This window comes from Trichosurus vulpecula, chromosome 5 (genome assembly GCF_011100635.1).
Source record: "Trichosurus vulpecula isolate mTriVul1 chromosome 5, mTriVul1.pri, whole genome shotgun sequence".
Lineage (NCBI taxonomy): Eukaryota > Metazoa > Chordata > Mammalia > Diprotodontia > Phalangeridae > Trichosurus > Trichosurus vulpecula.
In genome coordinates, this window is record NC_050577.1 from 147,832,634 (window position 1) to 147,856,286 (window position 23,653).

General features: G+C 39.9%; 1 protein-coding gene across 1 annotated transcript in view; it reads right to left on the bottom strand.

Annotated features, from left to right (window-relative positions):
* Positions 1–23,653, bottom strand: part of CDHR3 (cadherin related family member 3) — a 97,465-nt gene that overhangs the window by 68,183 nt on the left and 5,629 nt on the right. Inside the window, exons 2-5 of the mRNA XM_036762032.1 lie at positions 20,245–20,447; positions 13,174–13,348; positions 12,066–12,151; positions 2,946–2,957 (exon numbers count right to left, since the gene is read on the bottom strand). Of these exons, the coding sequence (XP_036617927.1) occupies positions 2,946–2,957; positions 12,066–12,151; positions 13,174–13,348; positions 20,245–20,447 (476 nt within the window). The remainder of the gene's footprint in view (positions 1–2,945; positions 2,958–12,065; positions 12,152–13,173; positions 13,349–20,244; positions 20,448–23,653) is intronic.

Sequence of the window (23,653 nt, forward strand, 5' to 3'; positions counted from 1 at the left end):
AGAATTGGGCAAGTGGAAGGTAATGACTCTATTAGTCATCAAGAATCAATCAAACAAATTCAAAAGAATGAAAAAATAGAAGAAAATGTAAAATACCCCACTGGAAAAACAACTGATCTGGAAAACAGTTCCAGGAGAGACAATGTCAGAATCATTGAACTATATAAAAGGCATTTGAAAGAATCCACCAATCACCTGGGGCAAGAGATCCCAAAATAAACACTCCAAGGAACATTATAGACAAATTACAGAACTATCAGGTGAAGGGAAAAATACTGCAAGTGGCCAGAAAGAAACAATTCGAATATTGGGGAGCCACAATCAGGATTACACAGGACTTAGCAGCTGCAACATTAAAGAACTGGAGGTCATGGAACATGATATTCCAGAAGGCAAAGGAGCTAGAATTACAACTAAGAATAACCTACCCAGTGAAATGAAGCATAACACTCCAAGGGGAAAAATTGGTCATTCAATGAAATAGAAGGATTTCAAGCTTTCAAAAGGAGAAGACCAGAATTGAACAAAAAATTTGATCTCCAATATCAAGACCCAAGAGAAAACTAAAAAGGGAAAAGGGGAAAAGAAAACATGATGGATTCAATGGAGCTGAACTGTTTACATCCCTACATGGAAAGAAGATACTTGTAATTCTTAAGAATTGTTCCACTAATAGTACAGCTAGAAGGAATATGCATAAAGGGTACAGGTATAAGGTAAGTTTGAGGAAATGACATAAAAAATAATTAACAGATAAGAAAGAAGAATACACTGGGTACAGAAGGAAGGGGAGAGGTAAAATGGGGGAAATTATTTAACAAGGGTGAAAAACCTATTACACTGGTGGCAGAGATGGAAAGTGGGCAATGTGCATCGTTTGAACCTTACTCTCAATAGTATTGGCTCAAAGAGGGAATAATATACACAATCAGTGGAGTAAAGAAATCTATCTGACCCAACAGGGAAGTAGGAGTGGAGAAGATTAAATAAAGGTGGGGGAGGGACTGACAGAAGGGAGGGCAGATCAGGGGATGTGGTAGACAAAAGCAAAACACTGATGAGGAGGGAAACAGTGAAAGAAAAGAAAGGACAAATATGAGGAAAAATAGGATGGAAGACAATACACAGTTAGTAATCATAACTTGTGATGTGAATGGGATAAACTCTCCTATAAAGTGAAAGTGGATAGCAGAGTGGATCAAAAACCAGAATCCTACAATATGTTATTTACAAGAAACCACTTGAAGCAGAGAGACACACACAGAGTAATGGTAAGGGGCTGGAGCAGAATCTATTATGCTTCAGCTGAAGTAAAAAAAAAAGCAGGGGTAGCAATCTAGATCTTAGACAAAGCAAAAACAAGAATAGACCTAATTAAAAGAGATAAGGAAGTAAACGACATCTTGCTAAAAGGTACCATAGACAATGAAGTAATATCAATACTAAACATATACATACCAAGTGATATAGCATCCAAATTCTTAAAGAAGATAAGTGAGTTACAGGTTCACGACTAAACAAGAGATAGAAAGCATTGTGAAATGCAAAATAGATAATTTTGATTATATTAAATTCAAAAGCTTTTGCAGAAACAAAACCAATGCCATCAAGATTAGAAGGAAAGAAGAAAGTGGGGAAACAATCTTTACAGCAAGTGTCTCTAATAAAGGCCTCATTTCTCAAATACATAGAGAGCTGAATTTATAAGAATACAAGCCATTCCCCAACTGGTAAATGGTCAAAGGATCTGGACAAGCAGTTTTCAGATAAAGAAATCAAAACTGTTTATAGGCATATGAAAAAGTGCTCTAAATCACTTTTGATTAGAGAAATGCAAATTAAAACAACAAACATCTATCAGATTGACTAATATGACAAAAAAGGAAAATGATAAATGGAGAGGCTGTGGGAAAATTGAAACACTAATGCACTGTTGGTTGAGTTGTGAACTGATCCAACCATTCTGGAGAACAATTTGGAACTATGCCCAAAGGGCAAACTGTCCATACCCCTTGATCCAGCAACACCACTGCTAGATCTATATCCCAAAGAGATCATAAAAAACGAGAAAGGATCTACATGTGAAAATATATTTATAGCAGCCTTTTTTGTAGTGGCAAAATATTGGAAATTGAGGAGATGCCCATCAATTGGGGAATGGCTAAACAAGCTGTAGTATATGAATGTAATGGAATACTATTGTGCAATAAGAAATTATGAACAGTCAGATTTCAGAAAAACCTAGACTCATATGAACTGATGCAAAGTGAAATGAGCAGAACCAGGAAAACATTGTACACAGTGTCAGCAACAATCCATGATGATCAACCATAAATGACTCAGCTCTTCTCAGCAACACAATGATCCAGGACAAGTAAAAAGGACTCATGAAGCAAAATGCTATCCATATTCAGTTAAAGAACTGATGGACTCTGAATGCAGATTGAAGCATACTTTTTCAGTTACTTTATTCTTTTGCATGGTTTTTTCCTTTTGATCTGTTTCTTCTTTGACAACCATGACTAATATGGAAATATGTTTTACATGATAGAACATGTACGACCTATATCAAATTGCCTACCATTTTAGGAATAGGGGAGGGGACAGAGAAAAATCTGGAACTCAAAATCTTGTAAAAATGAATGCTAAAAATTGTCTTGACATATAATTAGAAAAAGAAATGAAATATTATTTTAAAAATATATTGGTAATATGGGTAATCCAGAAAACAAATAATCTGCATGTGCACCACTTGGATAACTGAGTCTTGATTACTCTATTTGCTAATTTATTTCCTTCTTCCACCTTCTTCCCACCTCCACTTTCTCCTCTTTTTTTGGAAGATCAAGAAAATAACTATTCTTTCCCATAATTCCCCCTCTCATTTTTTCCCCCTTCTACCCCTTTTTTTCTCTTTTCTTCTTTGAAAAAGCAGTCCTGGCTGCCAGAAGAGGCTCCTAAGAGACTTTGAAGACATGAATCGGTTTCACAGCTGGAGACAGAGTGATTTACTGCAGCAATTCTTCAATTAAAGTGCTTTCTCTTCCGCTAAGATTGGATCCTTCCATTAGGGAATGAATACCTTTTGTACATGGTAAAATGGATATTGTCCTCCCTTGCAGAGAGAGGATTAAGTCAGAGGAGCCTTGTGAACTGGCTGGACTGGTAGGAGACGTAAGGAGAAAGAGAGAGGGGGAAAAAAGCAACCACTCTTGCTTCCTTGTCCAACTGTTTTGTTGGTTTGTTTTTCAGTTTTTATGTCTCCCTCCCTCCCTCTCACTTCCCTTGAGCTGGCAGTGAACCATGAGTGGTCCTTCTTCCCTTCAGCCAAAGATATTTCAATCATATACCTGAAACTCAGAGGAAAAAGAAAATCAAAATGTCAAGACCAGTTTTCAATCATATTATATAGAGTCATAAAGGTGGAAGAGACTTGTGTAATTACCTAGTTCAACTCTCTCATTTTACAGGTGAGGAAGCTGTGGTTCAGAGAGACTTGCTTAGGTCACACAGCTAGTTAGTGTCAGATTCGAACTCAGATCTCCTCTGACTTGCTAGACCACTCTGCTAGTGAAATTTGTTTTTGTTATCACCAGTAATAAATCTAGGGTTTGAAGGGAACTTGGAGGACTTCTAGTTATCAGCCTTCGTTTTATGATTGAGGAAGAAGAACATCATCTCTGGAGCCAGAGGAACTGGGTTCAAATCCTGCCTTTGCCACTCACCTATGTGACCTTGGGAAAGAAGCCCTTTCTGGGCCTTGGTTACCCCAACAATAAAAGGAGAGTGTTGGACTGATGACCCTCTCAACTCTATGACCTATGATGATATTTATTTAGGGAGGCAAAGTGATTTGCCTACTAAGATCATACATATAATAAATGTTAAAAGTGAGATTTTAACCCAAGCTTCCTATGACAGAGTCAGTGTTCTTCACCATTCTTAGATTCAGAAGACTTATGTTTTAGTCCTGATTCTGATATTGACCAGTTATGTGACCACTGTCAAGTCATTTAACCTTTCTGGGCTTAATTTAGGGACTTTTTAATTTTTAGTTAATTAACTTTAATTAATTTAGGGACTTTGTTTCTTTTTTATTTGTATGCCTAATACTTAGCCTAGTGGGGTTTTTTTAGGAGTCAATCGGGGTTAGGTGATTTGCCCAGGGTCACGCAGCTAGTAAGTATCTCAGGCTGGATTTGAACTCAGGTCTTCCTGACTCCAGGACCAGTGTTCTATCTACTCTGTCACCTAGCTGCCCCAATAGTATTTGATACAAGGTAATGATTAATTAATGCTTTTTGATTCATTCATTCATATATTCATTTTATCAATGAGGAAACTTGTGTCCAGAAATATAAATATAGACTAAGGTTACATAGCTAGTTAGTTAGTGGTAGAACTGAGATTACAACCCTGACCTTCTAATTATCACTCCATTCTTCTGTCTCCTACATCATGATGAGAAGATCGAAGGTTTACGAAGGTTGACTAGTAGGTACCAAATGGTCATATACTTCCCCCTCTATTATGAAAAAAGGGTAGGAAGACATTATCAATCAGTCAGAGAACATTAATTAAATATCTGCTATTTGCCAGCACTACATTAGATGCTGGGGAAACAAAGGAAGAAGTGCCTTTAAAGGGCTTACATTCTATCTGACAAGACAAAGTATACATGGTTGGTTAACTGGGTTAACCGGGTTGTTGTCCATCATTCTTGAAGAGGATCCAAATGACACCATTATACTAGAGTCAAGTTTCAATGTGTCCAACTGTGGCTGATCAGACCAATACAAGCTTGGAATGCTCTACCACAGGTCAGGCACAAATAGTCCATGTGAACATTTGGGGTAGATAGTCTAAATTTGTGCATCCTGCGTTACCTTTGAGCTGTTTCAATTCTCCTTTGCTCACAGAGCACAGCACCTTCTCTGATGTGGACGTGCCATACTGAGTGGTCCTGTGCCAATGTCTCCCATGTCACACAATCAATTCCAGAGTTCTTAAGAGAGAACTTGAGAGTGTCTTTGTATCGCTTCTTCTGACTACCATGTAAGTGCTTGCCCTGTGTGAGTTCCCCATAAAATAGTCTTTTTGGGAAGCGTACATTTTGCATTCTAACACTGTGGCCAGCCCATCAGAGTTGTCTTCTGCAGCAGAGTTGGAATGCCTGGCACTTTAGTTCCAGTAAGGACCTCAGTGTCTGGTACCTTATCCTGCCAGGTGATGTTCAGAATCTTTCTAAGACAATTCAAATGGAAGCGATTCAGTTTCTTGATATGGCGCTGGTAGATTGCCCAGGTTCTAAACCTGGAAGGCTGGAAGGATGGTGGTACCATCTACAGAAACAGGGATGTTGGGAAGAGCAAGGAAGAAAATACTTTAGAAATGCTCAGCTTGCAATATCTATAGGACATCCAGTTTAAAATGTCTAGTGGACAACTGGCAACGTAGGAAGAGCTGAGAAGAAATGGCTGGATAGTTAGATCTGGGAATCACCTGTGTAAAGATGGTGTCTATATCTGACCTCAAAGGAGCTAAGGTAAGAGAAAGAAAGAGAGAGAGACAGAGAGACAGAGATAAAAAGAGGCAGAGAGAGAGACACACACAGAGACAGAGACAGAGACAGAGACAGAGAGACAGAGACAGACAGAGAGACAGAGATAGACAAAGACAGAGACAAAGAGAGACGGAGACATAGAGAGAGAGAGAGAGAGAGAGAGAGAGAGAGAGAGAGAGTGAGAGAGGAGCGAAAGAGGAGGGAGAGAGAGAGAAAGAGAAGAGAAAACGGCTCAGGACAGAACCTTGGGGGTTGACACCTACAATTGTGGGAGTGAGGGTATGAATGATGATACAGCAAGCAAAACTGAGAAGGAACAGTCAGACAGGCAGGATAACCACGAGGGAGCAAAACAAAATCCCTGAAATGAGAGTTTTCAGGACAGGAAGGAGAGATAGGAAGGAGGAGAGAGCGGTCTACCATGTTGCAGTGGTGCAGAGAGTTCAAGTAGGAGGATGACTGAGAAGGGGCCATCAGGTTTGGCCATTAAGAGCTCACTGATAACTTTGGAGTGAGTAGTTTCCATTAGGTGGTTAAGTCAGAAGCCAGATTTCAAAGCTGTGAGAAATGTGGAAGTGAGAGGAAGTGGAGGCACTGAGTACAAATAACTTTTTCTAAGTTTGGCTGCAAAAGGAAGGAAAGATACAGAACGATAGCTTAAGGGAATGGAAGGGTCCAGAGAAGAATTTTTAAGAATGGGGGAGCCCTGGGAATGTCTGCAGGTAGCTGAAAAGGAACCAGTTAATGGAAAGAGACTGAAGATTTGGGGTAGGGGGAGATGATTATGGAGGAAATCTTCCAGAAGGAGATGGCAATGGTCTGGATCATATGATCAAGAGTACAAGTCAATGGGATTGGTCTTGGTGAGAAGGATGACCTCTTTAACAGAAGTTGGAGTGGTGGAAAACAGAATGGAGGGAGTAATCTCAAGGAATTTGGGGGTCCGGAGTAGGAAAACAAAGTTTTGCTATGTCTGTTAGTGTATTCTTAAGGCACCATAGTTATATTCTAAGCAGCCCTTTGTTCTTTAGCCTCCTTTGCTTTGAACTGGCTGAGTGAACTGCCATGAGCTTCTCAAAGCAGATGATTTATTTCTATCTGTTGGGATTTCAAAGAGGAATCTCCAGAGAGTGATAGTATTTTAGAGATAGCAAGGCCTTAGTGTGCATTTGTATTTCAGAACTGTTTATCTTAGACCCTGGGGAATAAACGTTTAACTACAAACATTTATTTAGCACCTACTATGGGATGGGCAGCCTGGTGTAACTGAAGAGAGGGATGCAATGTCCTGGAAACCAGAAAGACCTTAGTTCAATCCCACCTCTGACACACACTAGCGAGGTGACCCTGGGTGAGTCATGTCACCTCACAATGCTCCATGTGGCTCTCTAAGACTTCAAAGGAAAACCTGGCATGCATTAACAGATGGAGTTTCCTCCCTTGGGTGGAGTCCCCACACCCTTGAAACTACAAGTTTGAACTATGCTATACTATACTATACTACTTGCTGGAAAGATACAAATTCTGGCAAAGACACAGTCTCTGATACCATCCATCTTAGGGTCTAAATGGGAGGATAAGATACAAACATAGACTTTATACATGACATTACGTCATACATGACATTACATGACAAATGCATTAGAGAGAAGGTGACAGGATCATAGACAGCAGCCCTTGGAGGCTATCTAGTCCAATCCCTCCCCACTCCTTTTAATCAGCCACTTGATAAGCATCTATTAAATGCCAAGTGCCAAGCAGGATACAGAAAAAGGCATAAAACAGACCCTGCCCTCAAGGAACTCACAGTCAAATGGAAGAGGCAACATGCAAAAAGCTGTGTACAAATAAGCTATGGTACAGGATAAATAGGAGATAATAGAGGGAAAGCACTAGAATACTAAGGCCTACAGAGAATGATTAGTAAGTAGTAAAGCCAAGATTTGAACCCAGGTTCTGTGACTCCAAATCTAGGCTGCTGTTTTTTTTTTTCTCTTCTGCCCATCACTGTTCCCTGAGTGAGACTCTAGGGGAGCCACCTAGATAGATCAGAGAATAGTTCAGAAATGCTATCGGCAGAAGAGGAAAAGGACTTAGGGTATTTTTCAATTCCCTCTTTATAAAAGTAAAGGCATTGGACTAAATGCTCTCTAAGGTTCCCATTTAGCCCCAATGCTTGGTTATTTCTTTGTAATTGGCCTAGCATCTTTTGTTTTTCCTAGGAGCCTTAGGTACAGGCCCCCTCTAAAAGGGGAACAGAAGCTGCTTTTCTGTAGAAATCAGAGAGCCACAGAATCTTGGAAAATTCAGAGGTTTCACATCCAGGGCCAATTCAATAACCAGACAAAAATGTTGCCAGTGTTGGGAAACCATAACCAAACAACCTCTATGCCAATGCTTTATTTCTTCACATTTACAAATTTCATAAAACTTTGATCCCCTAGGTAGGAGGTGGGGGAAGCTATGGGCTAGAACAGGTTCTGAAGCCTGACACAAGGCTTCTTATTTGGAAGTTGATCCTGTTACTCAGCCCACAGAGCTGTACCAAGTTAGGTATTGGATTTGAGGGCAAGCTACCTGGTGTGCTTCCTTCTCCCTCCTTTCTCCCTCCATTTTATAGTGGCAAACAAAGTGAGAAATTGCTATCAGCCTGCCTGGAAAGGGAATGGAGGAAAGTCACAAAAAAGGCAACATGCAGCCTGAGGGACATATGTAGAAAGAGGGAAAAGGCAGAAACCTCATTTTGCCTTGACAATGGTAGTAGGGTTCAAAGGTTGTTGTATGTATATATGAGTTTTTTTAATCTTATCTTTATTTATTTGTCTTGTTTTTACATCACATTTATTTCTAAAAATGTCCTCCCCCTCCCACGCCCAACAAGCCCTCTTCTTTTTGGGTCTGAAATACATAGCACAGTGCTTGAAACACAGTAGACAATAAATGTTTACCAATTAACTGATTGAAAAAATGAAAATAATCAGAAATTGAGGGTTGCCCATCAGTTGGGGAATGGCTGAACAAGTTGTGGTATGTGAGTATGGAATACTATTGTACTATAGGAAAGGATGAGCAGGATGCTCTCAGAAAAACCTGGAAAGAATTACATGGGCTGATGCAAAGTGAAATGTACTGTGTACAAAGTAACAGTGATATTGTAAGATGATCAGCTGTGAATGACGTAGCTATTCTCAGCAGTACGATGATCCAAGACAACTCTGAAGGACTTATGATGAAAAACGCTATCCATCCCCAGAGAAACAACTGATGGTGTCTGAATACAGATGGAAGTATACTTTTTTTTTTCTTTCTTTATTTTTCTTGAGGTTTTTTTCTTTTTGGTCTATGTTTTGCATGACTACACACATCTAACCTATATTAAATTGCTTGCCTTCTCAATGAGAGTGTGTGGGGAGGGAGGAAAGGAGTGAATTTGGAACTCCAAGTTTAGTTGTTTTTATATGTAACTGAGAAAAAATAAAATACTAAATGAAGCATAAAAAAGACATCAAAAAAGACAAAGAAAAAAGGAAAATAATAACAATAGCACCTATGTGCCAAGCACTATGCTAAGCATTTTATAAATATTTCTTATTTGATCCTAGCAACAACCTGAGATGTAGGAGCTGTTATTATCCTCATATTACAGATAAGAAAACTGAGGCAAAGAGAGGTTAATGTGACTTGTCCCCAGGGTCATACAGCTAGTGAGTGTCTGAGGTCAGTTTGGGATTGAGGGCTTCCTGACTCCAGGCTGGACACTCTAGCTGAAAAAAGGTTCAACAAAACCAACACATCAGCTAAGTATTGAGAGAATATTTGCACCCATAGTCCCCCCCACTCTGCAAAGAAGGAGAGAGGTGTATTTTTTTTTCAACTCTTTGGGGGTCCAAGCTTGGTTATCTGCATAAATGGTTTTGGCAAGGGATACAACTTTGGATGTGTGATCAAAGGATATGAACAACCAATTCTCTAAAGTAGAATGGTAAATAAAGTATTAACAATCAGATGAAAGAACAAATCATCAATAATTAGAAAGCCACAAATGGAAGAAACCCAAAAGTTTCACTGTATGTCCAGCAAATTGGCAAAGACGAAAAAAGATGAGAATAGTAAATGTTGAAGAGATTTGTAGAAAGACAGTCAAACTAATGCATTTGTTAGTGAAGCTCTAAATTGGTACGACCGTTCTGGAATACAATTTGGAATTGACCCAGAGAGTCCACTATCGTATACCTCAAGACCAGTGACAAGAAGAAAAGTTCCATGTGTACTAAAATAGCACTTTCTGTAGTAGCAAAAAACTGAAAACAAAGTAGATGCCCATTGATTGGGGGAATAGCTAAACAAAATGGGGTACATGAATGTAATGCAGCAATTACTGTGCTATGAGAAAAGATGATCGCAGTATATATGGAGAAGCATGGAAAGACTTATATGAGCTGATCCAAAATGAAGTAAGCAGAACCAGGCAAACGGACACAATGACTACAACAATATAATGGGAAGAACAACTGCAAAACAATCAAAACTTATATTGTGAAATTATAAAGGATAAGCTTGGTCCTAAAGAAGAGATATGAGAGGACCCTCCCTGCTCCTTACCAGAGGTAGGGATCTGTGCGTGTGGAACATCATCAGGTTTCTTTGATGTGTCGATTGTTTTTATAGATTGTTTTCCCCTCTTCTTTCTCTTTAAGAAAAAAAAATCTTTGTTGTACATTATGTATCTCTGGGAGGGGTCACGGGGAAAGAGATACAGGGGGAAATGTAGGCTAAGACAAATAAAGAATATCAATAAAAATTTATTAAAATGAAAAACAAAAGAAGGATGTGGAGTTTTTTGGTTTCCAATTTGGTACCTTTTATGTGAGGAGGAGGCAGTATGGAGTAGTGGATACCGAATTGGCCTACAGGTCAGGGAAACCTCTGATGTATACAGTAGTCTCATGGCCCTGGGAACATCACTCAATCTTTTACTGTTCTAGGCAACTCTTTAAGACCATACATTGCAGACAAAGTGCTGGCCTGCATTGATAGAGGGACTGCCCTCATTGGGAATTCCTTATACCAATGAAAACAGAGGTCCAGGCCCCATTTCACAGAGAGAAGAGGAAAGGAAAAATTGCCTTGATCTCAGAGCCATCCTTACATGTGGGTAGAGCAATCTGTTGCTTTATGATTCAAGGCATACTATAAAGATCTGAACTCAGATACTTAACTAGCTGTGTAACTAGCAAGTCACTTAACTCTGTCTGCCTCAGTTCCTCATCTGTAAAATGAGATGAAGAAAGAAGTGACAAACCACTCCAGTATCTTTGCCAAGAAAACCCCAAATGGGGTCAAGAAGAGTTGGACAATATTGAAAACAACTAAACAAAAACAACAGCATAAAGATTTTATTTAATATTATCTCTCCCTCTCTTTCTATCCCAAGACTTGAAATTTCAACAATTAGACATTGATTTGTTTTGACATTTTAATATTCCTGGTAGAGTTAAGGAAAGTATCTACCACTTACATATTAGTAGGAATTAGTTTGATCAGACTTTCGTTTTTTACTAATGGGGACCTGAGATTAGATTCACTGAAGGAATAGGAGTTTTGATTGGTAGTGCTAAAGAGAAAAGGCAGTTTTGGAAACCATGGAGAGAAAGGAAATCTGAGTGAGACACAATGAAGGGATTTGGAAGCCCTACACAGCTGGAAAACTCATTGAATAGAAAGCTGACCTTAAAGTCAGAAAACATGAATTCGAATTGGGTTCTGTCGCACTCTACCTGTGTGACCTCAGGTAAGTGGTTTAACCTCTCAAAGCCTCAGTCTCCTCACAAAGAACTCAGCACAGGCGACCTCTAATATCCTTGCCAGAGCTAGACCCATGAGTTTATAAGCAGGGGAGATGATGTCAGGAAATAAGAGAGGGGCGCAGAAAGAGACAGCTGGGTCCCAAGACACATTTGGTTTGCTACAAAATCTCACCAGGGGTCATCCTCGCTCAGCCCAGTATTGAAAATGAAGGAGATCAGATTCTAATCTCTTTTTTTAAACTCCCAACTTTGAAACATAAAGTATATTTTCTCCAGTTCCAAAGGCCAAAGTCATCCTATACAAACGCTGAATGTCAGCTTCATATGCGTATCAGTCCAGGTTCCCAAGTGCTAAAATGGATCACTCAAAGCCCTAGAATTCAAAGTCTTTTTTTTAATACTAAAAACATATTCCAATGTCTTCAGGTAAAAGATAAAAATATATAAGGCAAAGTAGGTCCCATGGGGTCTCCAGAGCTTTCCACTGAAGGCTTAAAAATTGTTTTTATATTCTTCTTGCCCAAAGAACCAACAGATAGGTCATAGATCAATCCACCTGAGGGGTGGGTGTGTGTGTGTGTGTGTGTGTGTGTGTGTGTGTGTGTGTGTGTGTGTGTGTAGGGGAAAATCCTGGCCCACAATAACACATCAGAGCCAGAACAGGCCAATAATATTTACATTTTAATAAGACTTACCTTGAGGGGCTTATTCTCAGGATCGACTGCCTCCATCTGGTAAATGGTTCCAGGGCTTGTTCCTTCCAAAACATAGAGCTCTACAGCTACATAGGAGTTCAAAGTATAATAATATTTAAAGACATAAAGTAAATATGTAATTCTGGTGCATGTAAGAAAAACAAGTAAGAAACCAAAGTTTCTTAAGTTTGGCCTATTTATCAAACTTAAGGAATCAGTATGCAATTAGAAAGAAGGAGATTGGCAGACAGACTTAGTGGGCTGGATCTTGAGTCAGGAGGAGCTGGATTTAAATTCCCTTTGCCGTGTGACTTTGAGCATCTCCCTTAATTTCTGTGCTCAGACAACTCTACTAAATTGAAGAAGGATTAATGATCTAAATCCATCGGTTGATCAAGTTCCCAAACCAACAAAATGTTGACATATGAAGAAACAGCCTATTTACAGGGTGCATTCAAACAAATTATAGGGAATCATACAGTGCTGGCTCAGAAGGCCTTTCAGAGCTGGTGTACTAAATTCTCATTCTGTCTACCAGCAAGGACTGAGGGAAGGTAAAAGTCACTAGAAAGTCACCCTTAGGAACAATTTGGTATGAGGTTTTCCTATCTCCAAAAATCCTATTTTAAAATGTAAAAATACCCTTGGGAATTCTCACACCTTTAATGGTTTTTTCCAGGTAATTTATGAGTTGTGGTTTTTTTTTTTAACTTTGTAAGAAGAATTAGCTAAGAGCCAGTTGACTGGAAGAGTCTGAACTCATGTCTGCAGTGGGAAAAGGGCCCTGGGAAATAGGAAAAATGGTTAGTTTTGAGGGGGAAGATGCTCAAGGAATACTTCATAATTGGACCTGACTACTACACTCTGTCCACTGTTTCTTTGGGTGGATCAGTTATTTGTTTTTTGTTTGGGTTTTTTTTTTTTACCACCCAAGTGTAAAGAAAGGAGGGAGGGACTGATGAGTGGAAAGAGGTGGTTGTTCCTTTTTCTGTCTGTGCAGCAGCTGCCTTCTCCATTGAAAACACTTGCCTGTTTAATCATTTTTATCTGTCTCCCTGAACCCCAAACACTGTTCTTTGTTCTACCTCACAGATAGACCATATCTTACTTCCTTTTGCCATGTTGTCTAGAAACAGAGGAGGCTCATTAACATCTTCTAATTGGACAGTCAAGAGTCCCACGTCCATTGCACCAGCTTCATCTTTAACATAAACCTGCAATTCAAACCTCTTTGGCATTGTCATTGTTTCAAAATCAAGTGGAGGCTTCCCAGTGGTGACTACCTGAAAAAAAAAAAAAACAAAATAAAGGTTCTTAGTGGGACTGAGAAAAGAAGGGAGATTTAGATATAGATTTGACATGGGATCTTTTTAAGGAGTCAATAATGAATGGCTTGTGAATGATCTTTTCCTTGGCTGTCAAAGGGTCCAGACTTAATTAGCATCATCCATTTCAAAGAGCCCTAAGTCAAAGAACATTAGTACTTGAATAGACTGACCACAAAGGCACATAGTGAAGTAAACTTTGGGGGACTCTTACAGACTAGAAGATGAGTGGATAGAGAGTCAGCCTTGCTGTTAAGACTGAGGCTCATGTCCCACACAGAGGTGTAACACTAGGCAAATCGTTCAACCTCTCTTTAGAAGCAGTTAAGTGGTTCAGTGGATAGCACACCGGGCCTGCAGTCTAGAAGATCTGAGTTGAAATGTGACCTCCGACACCTTCTAGCCTGAACAAATCACTTAACTTCTATCTGTTTCAATTTCCTCAACTGTAAAATTGGGGTAACAATAGGACCTGCCTCCCAGGGTTGTTTTGAGAACCAAATGAGATAATATTTGTAAAGCGCTTAGCATAGTGCCTGGTATACAACAAGAGCTTAATAAATGCTTGTTTCTCTCCCATCCCCTTTACCCTAGATAATTCTTTAAGACTAAAAATTGCAGAGCAGGGGCTAACGTGCATTGGGAGAGGGAGCTTCCTCCCTGGGATTTTCCTATACCAATGAAATCACAGGTATGATTCCTCTTTGTCTCCCCAAAAATATCATCATAGAGTAAGCAACACACTAGACAGCTAAAGGTTGTAAGTTCAAACACTGTGGAAAAGTCATTTATCTTCCCTGAAATTACCTCAATTTTCTTGTCTATAAGACTAAAATGGGTACAAAATTGAATAGGAAGAGGGGGAAAGAGGGCTGGATTATGTCTGGAAAATAGTACAGTACTTTCAACCATCTAAAGATGCTCCTTCATAGGTGACACTAATGTCAGGTTTAATATTGGGAGAAATATGAGGCATTCACAAGTTATTGAATGGTTAACAAAGGGAAGTTTGCCTTAACACCTAGGATATGCACCAAACATCCAGTGAGTCTTGGCTTCTCTGTATGTGGTCTCAGGGTGGGGCTATGGGGAAGAACATTTTTTTAAAGCATAGAGCTAAACAAATGTCATATTATTATTATTATTGACTATTTGCAAGAAATGATACAGAAATACAAAAGAAACAGATCTAGGGCCCATCTCTTTGAGAAGCTTATACTCTATTTGGGAAGGAAAAATATACCTACATGAAATAAATAAAGAACCACATAACCAGGAGTGTCGCGTAGACTTGTCGTTGGTATAGTTCAGCTATACAGTCGTGTCAGACTTTTCAAGGCCCTCTGCGCTATTTTTGCCATGAGGTTTTCTTGGCAAAGATACTGGAGTAGTTTGCCTTTTCCTTCTTATGTGGATCGCCCTTTTTTTTGGTCAGAGCTGTCCATTATGACCCATCTTGGGTAACCTTGTGTGGCTAGCTCATAGTTTCACTGAGCTATGCACGTCCCTCCACCACAACAAGGCAATGATCCAGGAAGGGCTTTTTTTGTTCCTAGACAAATGGGTTGAGTGACTTGCCCAGGGTTACACAGCTAGGAAGTGTCTGTGGCTGGATTTAAATCCAGGTCTTCCCATCTCCAGGAGCAGTGATCTAACCATTTCATCCCCTAGCTGCCCCCAGTTGCTAGTGATATAGGCTAGAAGACTATAAAAATTCAGAGAGAAAAAAGTCCACTGTAAGCTGGGGTTAGCCAGTCAAGGCTTCATAGGGGAGGGGAACCTTGACCTTGGCTTTGAAAGAAGTGTAACATCTTTAAGATTTGGTTAAAATGAGTGAAACACTATGAGAGGAGAGAAGGAAGGGGAAGGCAAGAGCTAAGGTACAGAGGTACAAATGAGCATGGATTGCTAGGGAGGAAGGACTAATTGGACTGAAATATTGAACTGAAAAAAACAGGATCCGATTTGTTCCTTGAAGGAAGAAAAAGCTTTCAATTGTCACAGAGGTAGACTGGCCTGAGCAAAACCACAATAATAGGAGAGGGCAGAAGAGAACAAGGAACCCATAAATAGTCCAATTTAGATAGCACATTGATTTCATCAGAAGGGGAAACAGGATGGCACAAAGCAGACTGTAGAAGGCATTGAATACTAGGTTAATGAATATATACTTTATTCAGAAGATAATAAAGAAACATTGAAGAACAAGAGGGTGATGTGATCAGGATAGTGCATTAGGAAAAATACTCTAGCATTGGGATGAAAGACGGATTGGAATGGAGAGAGGGTGGAAAGAAGCCAATAGGTTCTTAGGATTCAAAACAACCTCTGAGGTCATGTAGTCCAAACCCTATCTAATTAAGAATTTCCTCTACAGCATTCTTAACAAGTAGTTATCCAGCTTGAAGCTCTCCAGTGGGAAGCAGCTCATTCCCCTCTTTGAGAGCTCGGATTGTTAGGAAGTTTTTTCTCATATTAGGCCAAATAACGATCCACCCACTATTCCTAGTTCTACATGCTGGCTGAGCAAAACAAGCCTAAGCTGTCTTCCACATGGCAGTCTTTCAAGACAGGTATTGTGGCTCTCCTAAGCGTTCTTTTTTTTAAGTCTGGTCAAGTCAATGAGCTTAAGTTAAGTGCTTACTATGTGCCAGGCACTCTGCTAAGTACTGGGAGTGCAGATATAAGCAGAAAGAAAGCTAGTTCCTGCCCTCAAGAAGCTTACTTTCTAATGGAGGAAGAAAACTCATAAAACGGAGCTGGAAAGATGATGAGGGGGAGGACCGGTACAGGGGCATGGTAGAGAAAGTCTAGAGTCAGAAGTGGAGCCTGAAAAGGATGAAGACATGGCCGGCTTGGGCATTTTCCTTAAGATGGAGGTTGCAGGAAGAACCAGCAAATCAGAGGAAGGGGCCCAAGGGTGGAGACTACTTCCATTGGGAGAAAGCCAGTATTATACTCCTATTTAGGCCAGGCCAAACATCTCCCTTTCTTCCATCCAATGCCCGTATGACATATTTCCTAGTCTCACTCACTTTGTCAATGTTCCTAAATTGTGTTCCCTCCCCCACAGAACTGAACACACTACCCCAGATGACAACCAGACAGGGCAGAGGCTTTTACCTCTCTTGTTCTGGTTGTTGTTGTTTGTCCTTCTGTACACTGAGCTTCAATGACGGCAGTCCAGCATCACATTAATTATTATCTGTTACTTGATACTGTGTGTTCACTTTGAGCTTTGAATCCACTAATCAAGGGGCTCCCCCTACCCATGTGAACTATCAACTAGCTATATCTCCCCTAAGTTGAATTTATGTGGTTGATATGTTTTTAGACATATATAAGACTTCACATTTCATAGGATCATAGATTTAGATATTGAATGGACCTTAGAGATGATCAAGTTCAATGGCCTAATTTTAGGAGACTAGAGCACAGAAATATTAAGTGACTTGCCCAAGGCCATACAGCTAAGTGAGTGTCTGAGGCAAGATTTGAATATAGACTTTCCTAAATCCAAGTCTAGCATTTGATCTATGCTACCCAGCTGTCTATTAAATTTCATCTAAGCAGATTTGGTCCATGGTTCTAACTTTGTGATTCTATCAGGATCTCTATTTCAATAGAAATAGCTAGACACAGGGGTGCAGGCCTGTCATCCCAGCTATCAGCGACACTGAGACTGGCAGTTCTCCTGAGCTCAGGAATTCAGAGCTACAGTGGGCTAAAATGATCAGGAGTCTGTGAAGTTCAGTATTAGTATGCTGAGTCCTCCGGGAACTGGGAGTGACTAGGTTGGTTAGGGAGGGGCAAACCACCTCAGGTCAGAAACAAAGTAGATCAAAGCTCCCATGCTGACCAGAGTAGGATCAGGCTCATGAGTAGCACCTGGAAAAGATAGGGAGACCCAGTCTTAATTAAAAAAAAAGGGAAGGTAGGAAGATGGAAGGGAAGATGAAAGGAAGGTAGGAAAGGAGGAAGAAAGAAATGAAGGAAGAAAAAGAAAGAAAGAAAGGAGTAAGGAAAGGAGAGAGGGAGATAGAGAGAAAGGAAAGAAGGAAGAAAAAAGAAAGAGGTGGGGAAGGAGGGAGGGAAGGAGGGAAAAAGGAAGAAATAGGGAAGATAGGGGATGGACAAGTTTTGTGGAGGTGATGGGTTCAGGTCTGCATGTGGTGTTTGATGTTCCAAATGGGCAATTAGATGGCGATCTGAGAGCAGTTAGAAGTTCAGTAATGTAGCTCCAGTGAGAACTCTGGGGCAGCAGGGTGGTGCAGTGGATAGAGTACTGGGCCTGGAATCAGGAAGACCTAAGTTAAAATACTGCCTCAGGCACTTATGAACTGTGTGACCTTGGGCAAGTCACTTAACCTTGTTTACCTCAGTTTCCTCATTTGTGCAGGAGAAGGAAGTGGCAAACCACTCCAGTATCTTTGCCAAGAAAATCCCAGAAAAGGGATCACAAAAAGTCAGAAATGACTAAAAAGACTGAACAACAAAAACAGAAAAATGACATAGTAAACAACCGAGAAATGGTCTGCATGGTATCTGGAGAAGATGAGGCTAGAGGCAAGAAGGTCAGCAGCAGTCCAAAGAGGAGGTGATGAGGGATGATGGCACTGGGAAGTAAGAGGAAACAGCTCTGACAGATATTACCCACAAAGGCATCAACAGGACTGAATATAGAACGGTGAAAGGAGAAATCAAAGATGATCTCAAGGATTATCACCTGGAAGAACTGAGGAATGAAGGGGGTGCAAATGGCAGAAAGGCAGAAGTTGAGAAAGGGAGATGATTTCAGAAGGAAGGTACCTGGTTTGGATTTAGGCATGTTGGGTTTGAGCTTGCCCTGCACCATGCTAAATATCCAGAAACTCCATATACCATGGCAGGGTAGACCCTGGGGACTCAGGCAAGGAACTAGGTGATAGACAATGCTAAAATGCTAGATTTGGAACCAGATGACCCGGGCACTAGTCCTAGACCTGACATGTGCTAACCATGTGACCTTGGAGACATCACTGACTGTCTTGGAACTTCAGTTTCCTCATCTGGAAAATCCAGATGATTTTATTTTCAATACTGACCTCACAGAGCTATTGTGATGGAAACACTGTAAACTGCTGAATAAGAATGAGCTGTAGCTAGAAAGAGCAAACCTATCATTATAGATTTTTGACATCTGTCTCCATGAGAAACATTAGTTGCTGTAGAACCACATTTTCTATTTCAGCTGGAAATTTAAAAAGCAGACTAGTACCCTGGCTTAAAGGGAAATGGCAACTTTGGGAATCACTCAAGAAGTGGAAAGCTAAATAACTCTAAGAAGATGTGACCATTCCTCTTAAAAACGAATGTTTATTATACTTGGTTTATCTATTCTAAAGGGAAAATATTTATGCAGTCAGAAGAACCTAGGGGCCTATATGTTTAGAGTTCTTTGATGTGGCATTTTGTTATTAGTGACATGTGCTTTTGATAGAAAACAGGTCTTCCTGGTATGAACTGATATCAAGAGAATCAAGCAGTGCCAGGAGAAAAATTTATGTAATAATACCAACATTATATAGACAAAGAGCTTTAAAAGACAAAAGAATTCTGATCAATGCAATGACAGACCATAATTCCAGAGAACAGGTGATGAAACAAGCTACCAACCTCCTGATAGAGAAGTGAAGGACTCAAGAGATAGAATGACATATACAGTTTTTGACATGGTCAATGAGGGAATTTGTTTTGCTTGACTAGGTATACATGCATGCCTAAATAAAGGAGATGCATATATACATACATATATACGTATATGTACACACACATATATAAGGATCTTTTTGCTTTTTTTTTAATTGAAGGGTTGAGATTCTAAGACGAAGAAAAAATAGGTGTTAATTAAAAATATAAAAATTCCAAAAATACAGAAAAGTCTTTGTCACTTTATGAAGTCACATTGAAAAAAAGAACCACATAATCAGAATAAGAGCTGGCAGAGACCTTGAGTGATCACCTGAGCTACGGGAAGGTCTAAACTATCTATAGCAAGTAATTCCACCATCTTACCTATCCTAACACCTCCCAAGGGATAATCACAATAACTCTTCTATAGCACTTTATGGTTTACAGAGCACTTTCTTCCAGTTACAATGTAAGCTATATAGTGAAAGTATTATCACCTCTGTTATATAGAAAAGGAAAATGAGATTCAAAGATATTGTGTCTTGCCAAGGGTCACATAGTAAGTGATTGATTCAGGAATCTAACCAAGGGCTCCAGATTCAGTGTGCTACAATGGAATGAGCATCAGCTCTGAAGAGGATTTGGGTTCAAATCCTACATCTTGACACATGTGACCATGGGCAAATCACTTAACTTCCCTTGGTCTCAGTTTCTTCAACTCTAAAATGAGGGAGGTGAACTCAACATCTTTCGAAGTTCCTTCCAGCTCTGGTTCCTGTGACTCTACACCCAAATTCTTTCCACTCCACCTTGTCAGATGCTATTAGTAATAAGTCATATCTGACAAACAGGTTGGTTGTTGGTCTTCAGAGGGGTGGAATTTAGGAAAAAGAGAGCCCTATCAGATGTGTGGTCATAAGAGTCTCTGGTGGACAGTGCTCTAGATGCACATGTAATGTGGCATCTCCACCAGAGATTCTTATGACCTCAAACAAAATTCCTTAGACCACCTGAAGAAAAATACTGCCTGAAAGGGTAATAAGAAGGGTTATGAAAGGAAGAGACTTTCCTTTATCGAGAATTCATTCCAACTCCTGTCATTGGTAACAAATTTTCCTGTGCAACAGGAAATCCAAACCAAATCACCTGCACTTTGATGAGCTGGAGGAGTTGAGGACACTTACTTCAAAGCTTTTCTCTGATAATCCATTAATGCGGAATGCTTGAGACAGAGGATTTGAATTTACAATAAAAGGAAACCCAAAGCTCACAGGAGATGCTGATGGTGATAAGGTCACGTTAAAGCTGTAGACTCTAGTGCCAGGTGGAACATTCTCTCGGACAATGCAGTTCGCTGGAAACTGGTTTAGTTGTAGACAATCTCCCCCTACAAATTGGGAACAAATATAAAAATAATAAATAGCATTTATATAGTGCTTTAAAGTGGTGTGCAAAGGACTTCATTTTAGACTTACAACCATTAGGTACTTAGAAATGTTATTTTCATCCCTGTTTAACAGATGAAGAAATTGAGGGCTCCAGTGACTTGCCCAGCGTAACATAGCTAGTGTCAGGGATAAGATTTGGATCATGGTATCATAGATTCAGAGCTGGAAGGAGCCTTAGAGGCCATTTAGTGCAACCCCTTCATTTTCCAGCTAAGGAAGTTGTGACTATGGAATAAGTGACTTGCCCATGGTAACATCATACACTAGAATCACATTTGAACATAGGACTTCCTGTCCTGAGTCTACTACTCTCCTTAATACTTTAGTTACTATGTTATATTGCTTCAGAATACTAAGCATTCTGTTAAGAGTCTAGTGGCTTGGGGCTGTGATCAGATTAAAATTTTGTCATCTTCCCTGTCCTGAGAAGTAAAAGCTAAGACTTTCTGGTGCCCCCAAAATTGTTTTTATGGTAGGAACTGCTTCTTCATAATTCTGACTTAGGACACTTTCTGGCTGTGTGACTTTGGACAAGTAATTAAATCTCTCTGGACCTTGTTTTCCTTACCTATAAAATGAAGATGTTGAACTAGCTACATGACTGCTGAAACCCCTTCCAGCTCTTTTTCCCTTCTTTTCATTCCTCCTACAATAAGTCAAAAGCAGTAATATAGTTTCTGAAAAGATGGCCACTAATACATTGTTGGTGGATTTGTGAACTGATCCACCCGTTCTGGAAAGCAGTTTGGAACTATGCCCAAAGGGCAGCCAAACTGTCCATACATACCCTTTGATCCAATAATACCACTACTAGGTCTGTATCCCAAAGATATAATAAAGAAAAGAGAAAAGACCTACATGTGCAAATATATTTATAGCTATCCTTTTTGTGGTGGCAAAATGTTGGAAATGGAGGGGATGCCCATCAATTAGGGAATGGCTGAACAAGCTGTGATATATGAATATTGTGAAATACCATTGTGCAATGAGAAATTATGAACAGGCAGATTTCAGAAAAACCTGGAAGGACTTATATGAACTGATGCAAAGTGAAATGAGCAGAACCAAGAAAACATTGTACACGGTATCATTAACATTGTGTGATGATCAACTATGAATGACTCACTCTTTTTAACAACACAACAATCCAAGACTAGTACAAAAGACTCATGAAGGAAAATGCTATCCCCATCCAGTTAAAGAACTGATGGATTCTGAATGCAGATTGAAGCATACTTTTTCAGTGACTTTATTCTTTGTCCGGTTTTTTTTCCTTTTGAACTTTTCTTATTTCACAACTGTGACTAATATGGAAAATGTTCTACATGATAGCACATGTCCAACCTATATCAAATTGCCTACCATTTTAGGATGAGGGGAAGGGAAGGAGAAAAATCTGGAACTCAAAATCTTGTAAAAATGAATAGTAAAAATTGTTTGGCATTTAATGGCAAAAAAAAAACCTACTTAAAAATAAATTTGGGGCTAGTCATTTCACTTTTCCTGGGCCGAACTTTCTTCATTTGTAAGATAAAGGGCTGGAAAAGAGATTTAGAAGTGAACTTTCCTCTTTTCCTTGTAGAAGTGGGAGACTATGGGTACAGAGTTTCACATGCAATGTCAGATACAATCCTTGCATTGGTTATGCTCGAGTGTTTTTCTTGCTTAAATGGAATGCTCTCTGGGAGTAGGTGTTATCTCCAGAAATGGCTTTAACGTAAGAACAAAAGCTATCAATAAAACTTTAAAATAAAATCGGGGTTGAACTAGATGATCAATAATGTCCTTTCCAGCTTTAAATCCTTGGATCCTATCATATTACAACTTCCAAATTACCTGGTATTTCTGTTGCTTAAAGGAGTCGATTTCCGTCCTGCTTATGAGCACTTCTGTCACAAAGAAAATGCTTTAATCCTTGGGATTATTTGAGGATTAGACTGTAATTATAGCTAGTCTTTGACTTATTCATGCTTGATTCACATATGTTTCTTACATTGAGAACAGCTGGCACAGCCAGGTGGTTGGTTGTAGGAAGTTCCTTTCTTTCATGATGCATGCGCCTCTCAGGATTACTCTCTACTTCTACTGATCTGTATGGTGGCTTCTAAGATTCTATGCCTTAATGATTCCCCTTCTCCTTTTCCATAGCTGACTCCATTTTTGCCTGGAGTCCACCTTGCCCAAACCTGGATCTCACCTTTCACCTCCTTAAGAGGTCCAGGGTGAGATCTGCAGTGGCAAACTGATACGTAGAAAGGAAGAAAAGGAAGGGAAGGTAGATTTTGGAGGCAGTTCCTCCCTCCCTGTCCTTTGGTGCAGGTCTTATAGGTAGGAGCCCTCAACTCTCATCTTATCTCCTCATTTCTCCCCACAAATAGTACTATTTCTATGCTTCTTCCTCTCTCCGAAGTCAAAGTATTCAGTGCATAAAGCTACCCCTGGATGACATTGAGTTGGTTGGTTGGTTGGTTGGTTAGTTGGTTGTTGTCCTTCATTGTAAAAGAGGACCAAAATGGCATCACTATGTTGGAGGCAAGTACTGTGTGTCTGACTGTGGCGGATCAGACTAATACAAGCTCAGAATGCTCTACCGCAAATCCGGCACATGCAGTTCATGTGAACATTTGGGGTAGAAAATGACATTGAATAGGAAAGAGAAAAGGGGGCCCTCTTAGCCACAACCCCCCAAAGGGCCAAGAGAAATCCTAATCCTCCTCTCAAAGCAGTATCATTAAGTGTGATGACAATTAATTCCCTTGTCACCTATGTAAATGTTCAGTAGCTGTTGTTGTTCCTCCTTCATTTTCCAAGAGGACCATGGACATCATGGGGGATGTCTTGACTTGGCTGTGAATTGGATTTAAGTGATCCGGGATTGTGCAAAGTTGTCAGCCAAACTGAAAGACCAACAGCTGGCCTCCAGACTTACAGTCTTACAAATTCGAGTTTTGTCTTCTGAGACTCTCCATTTGCTTGAAATGAGGAAATGTAGTGACGACAATGGGAGTTTTGTAGTCCAGGTTCAGAGCTACAGCATCATAAGGAAATATGATATGGCTAGCATGTCACCATCATAAAAAAATACAGGCAGAGGGAGCCATGAGTCAAACCATCATTTCAGTGAAATCCATTGTCATCCTTCCTC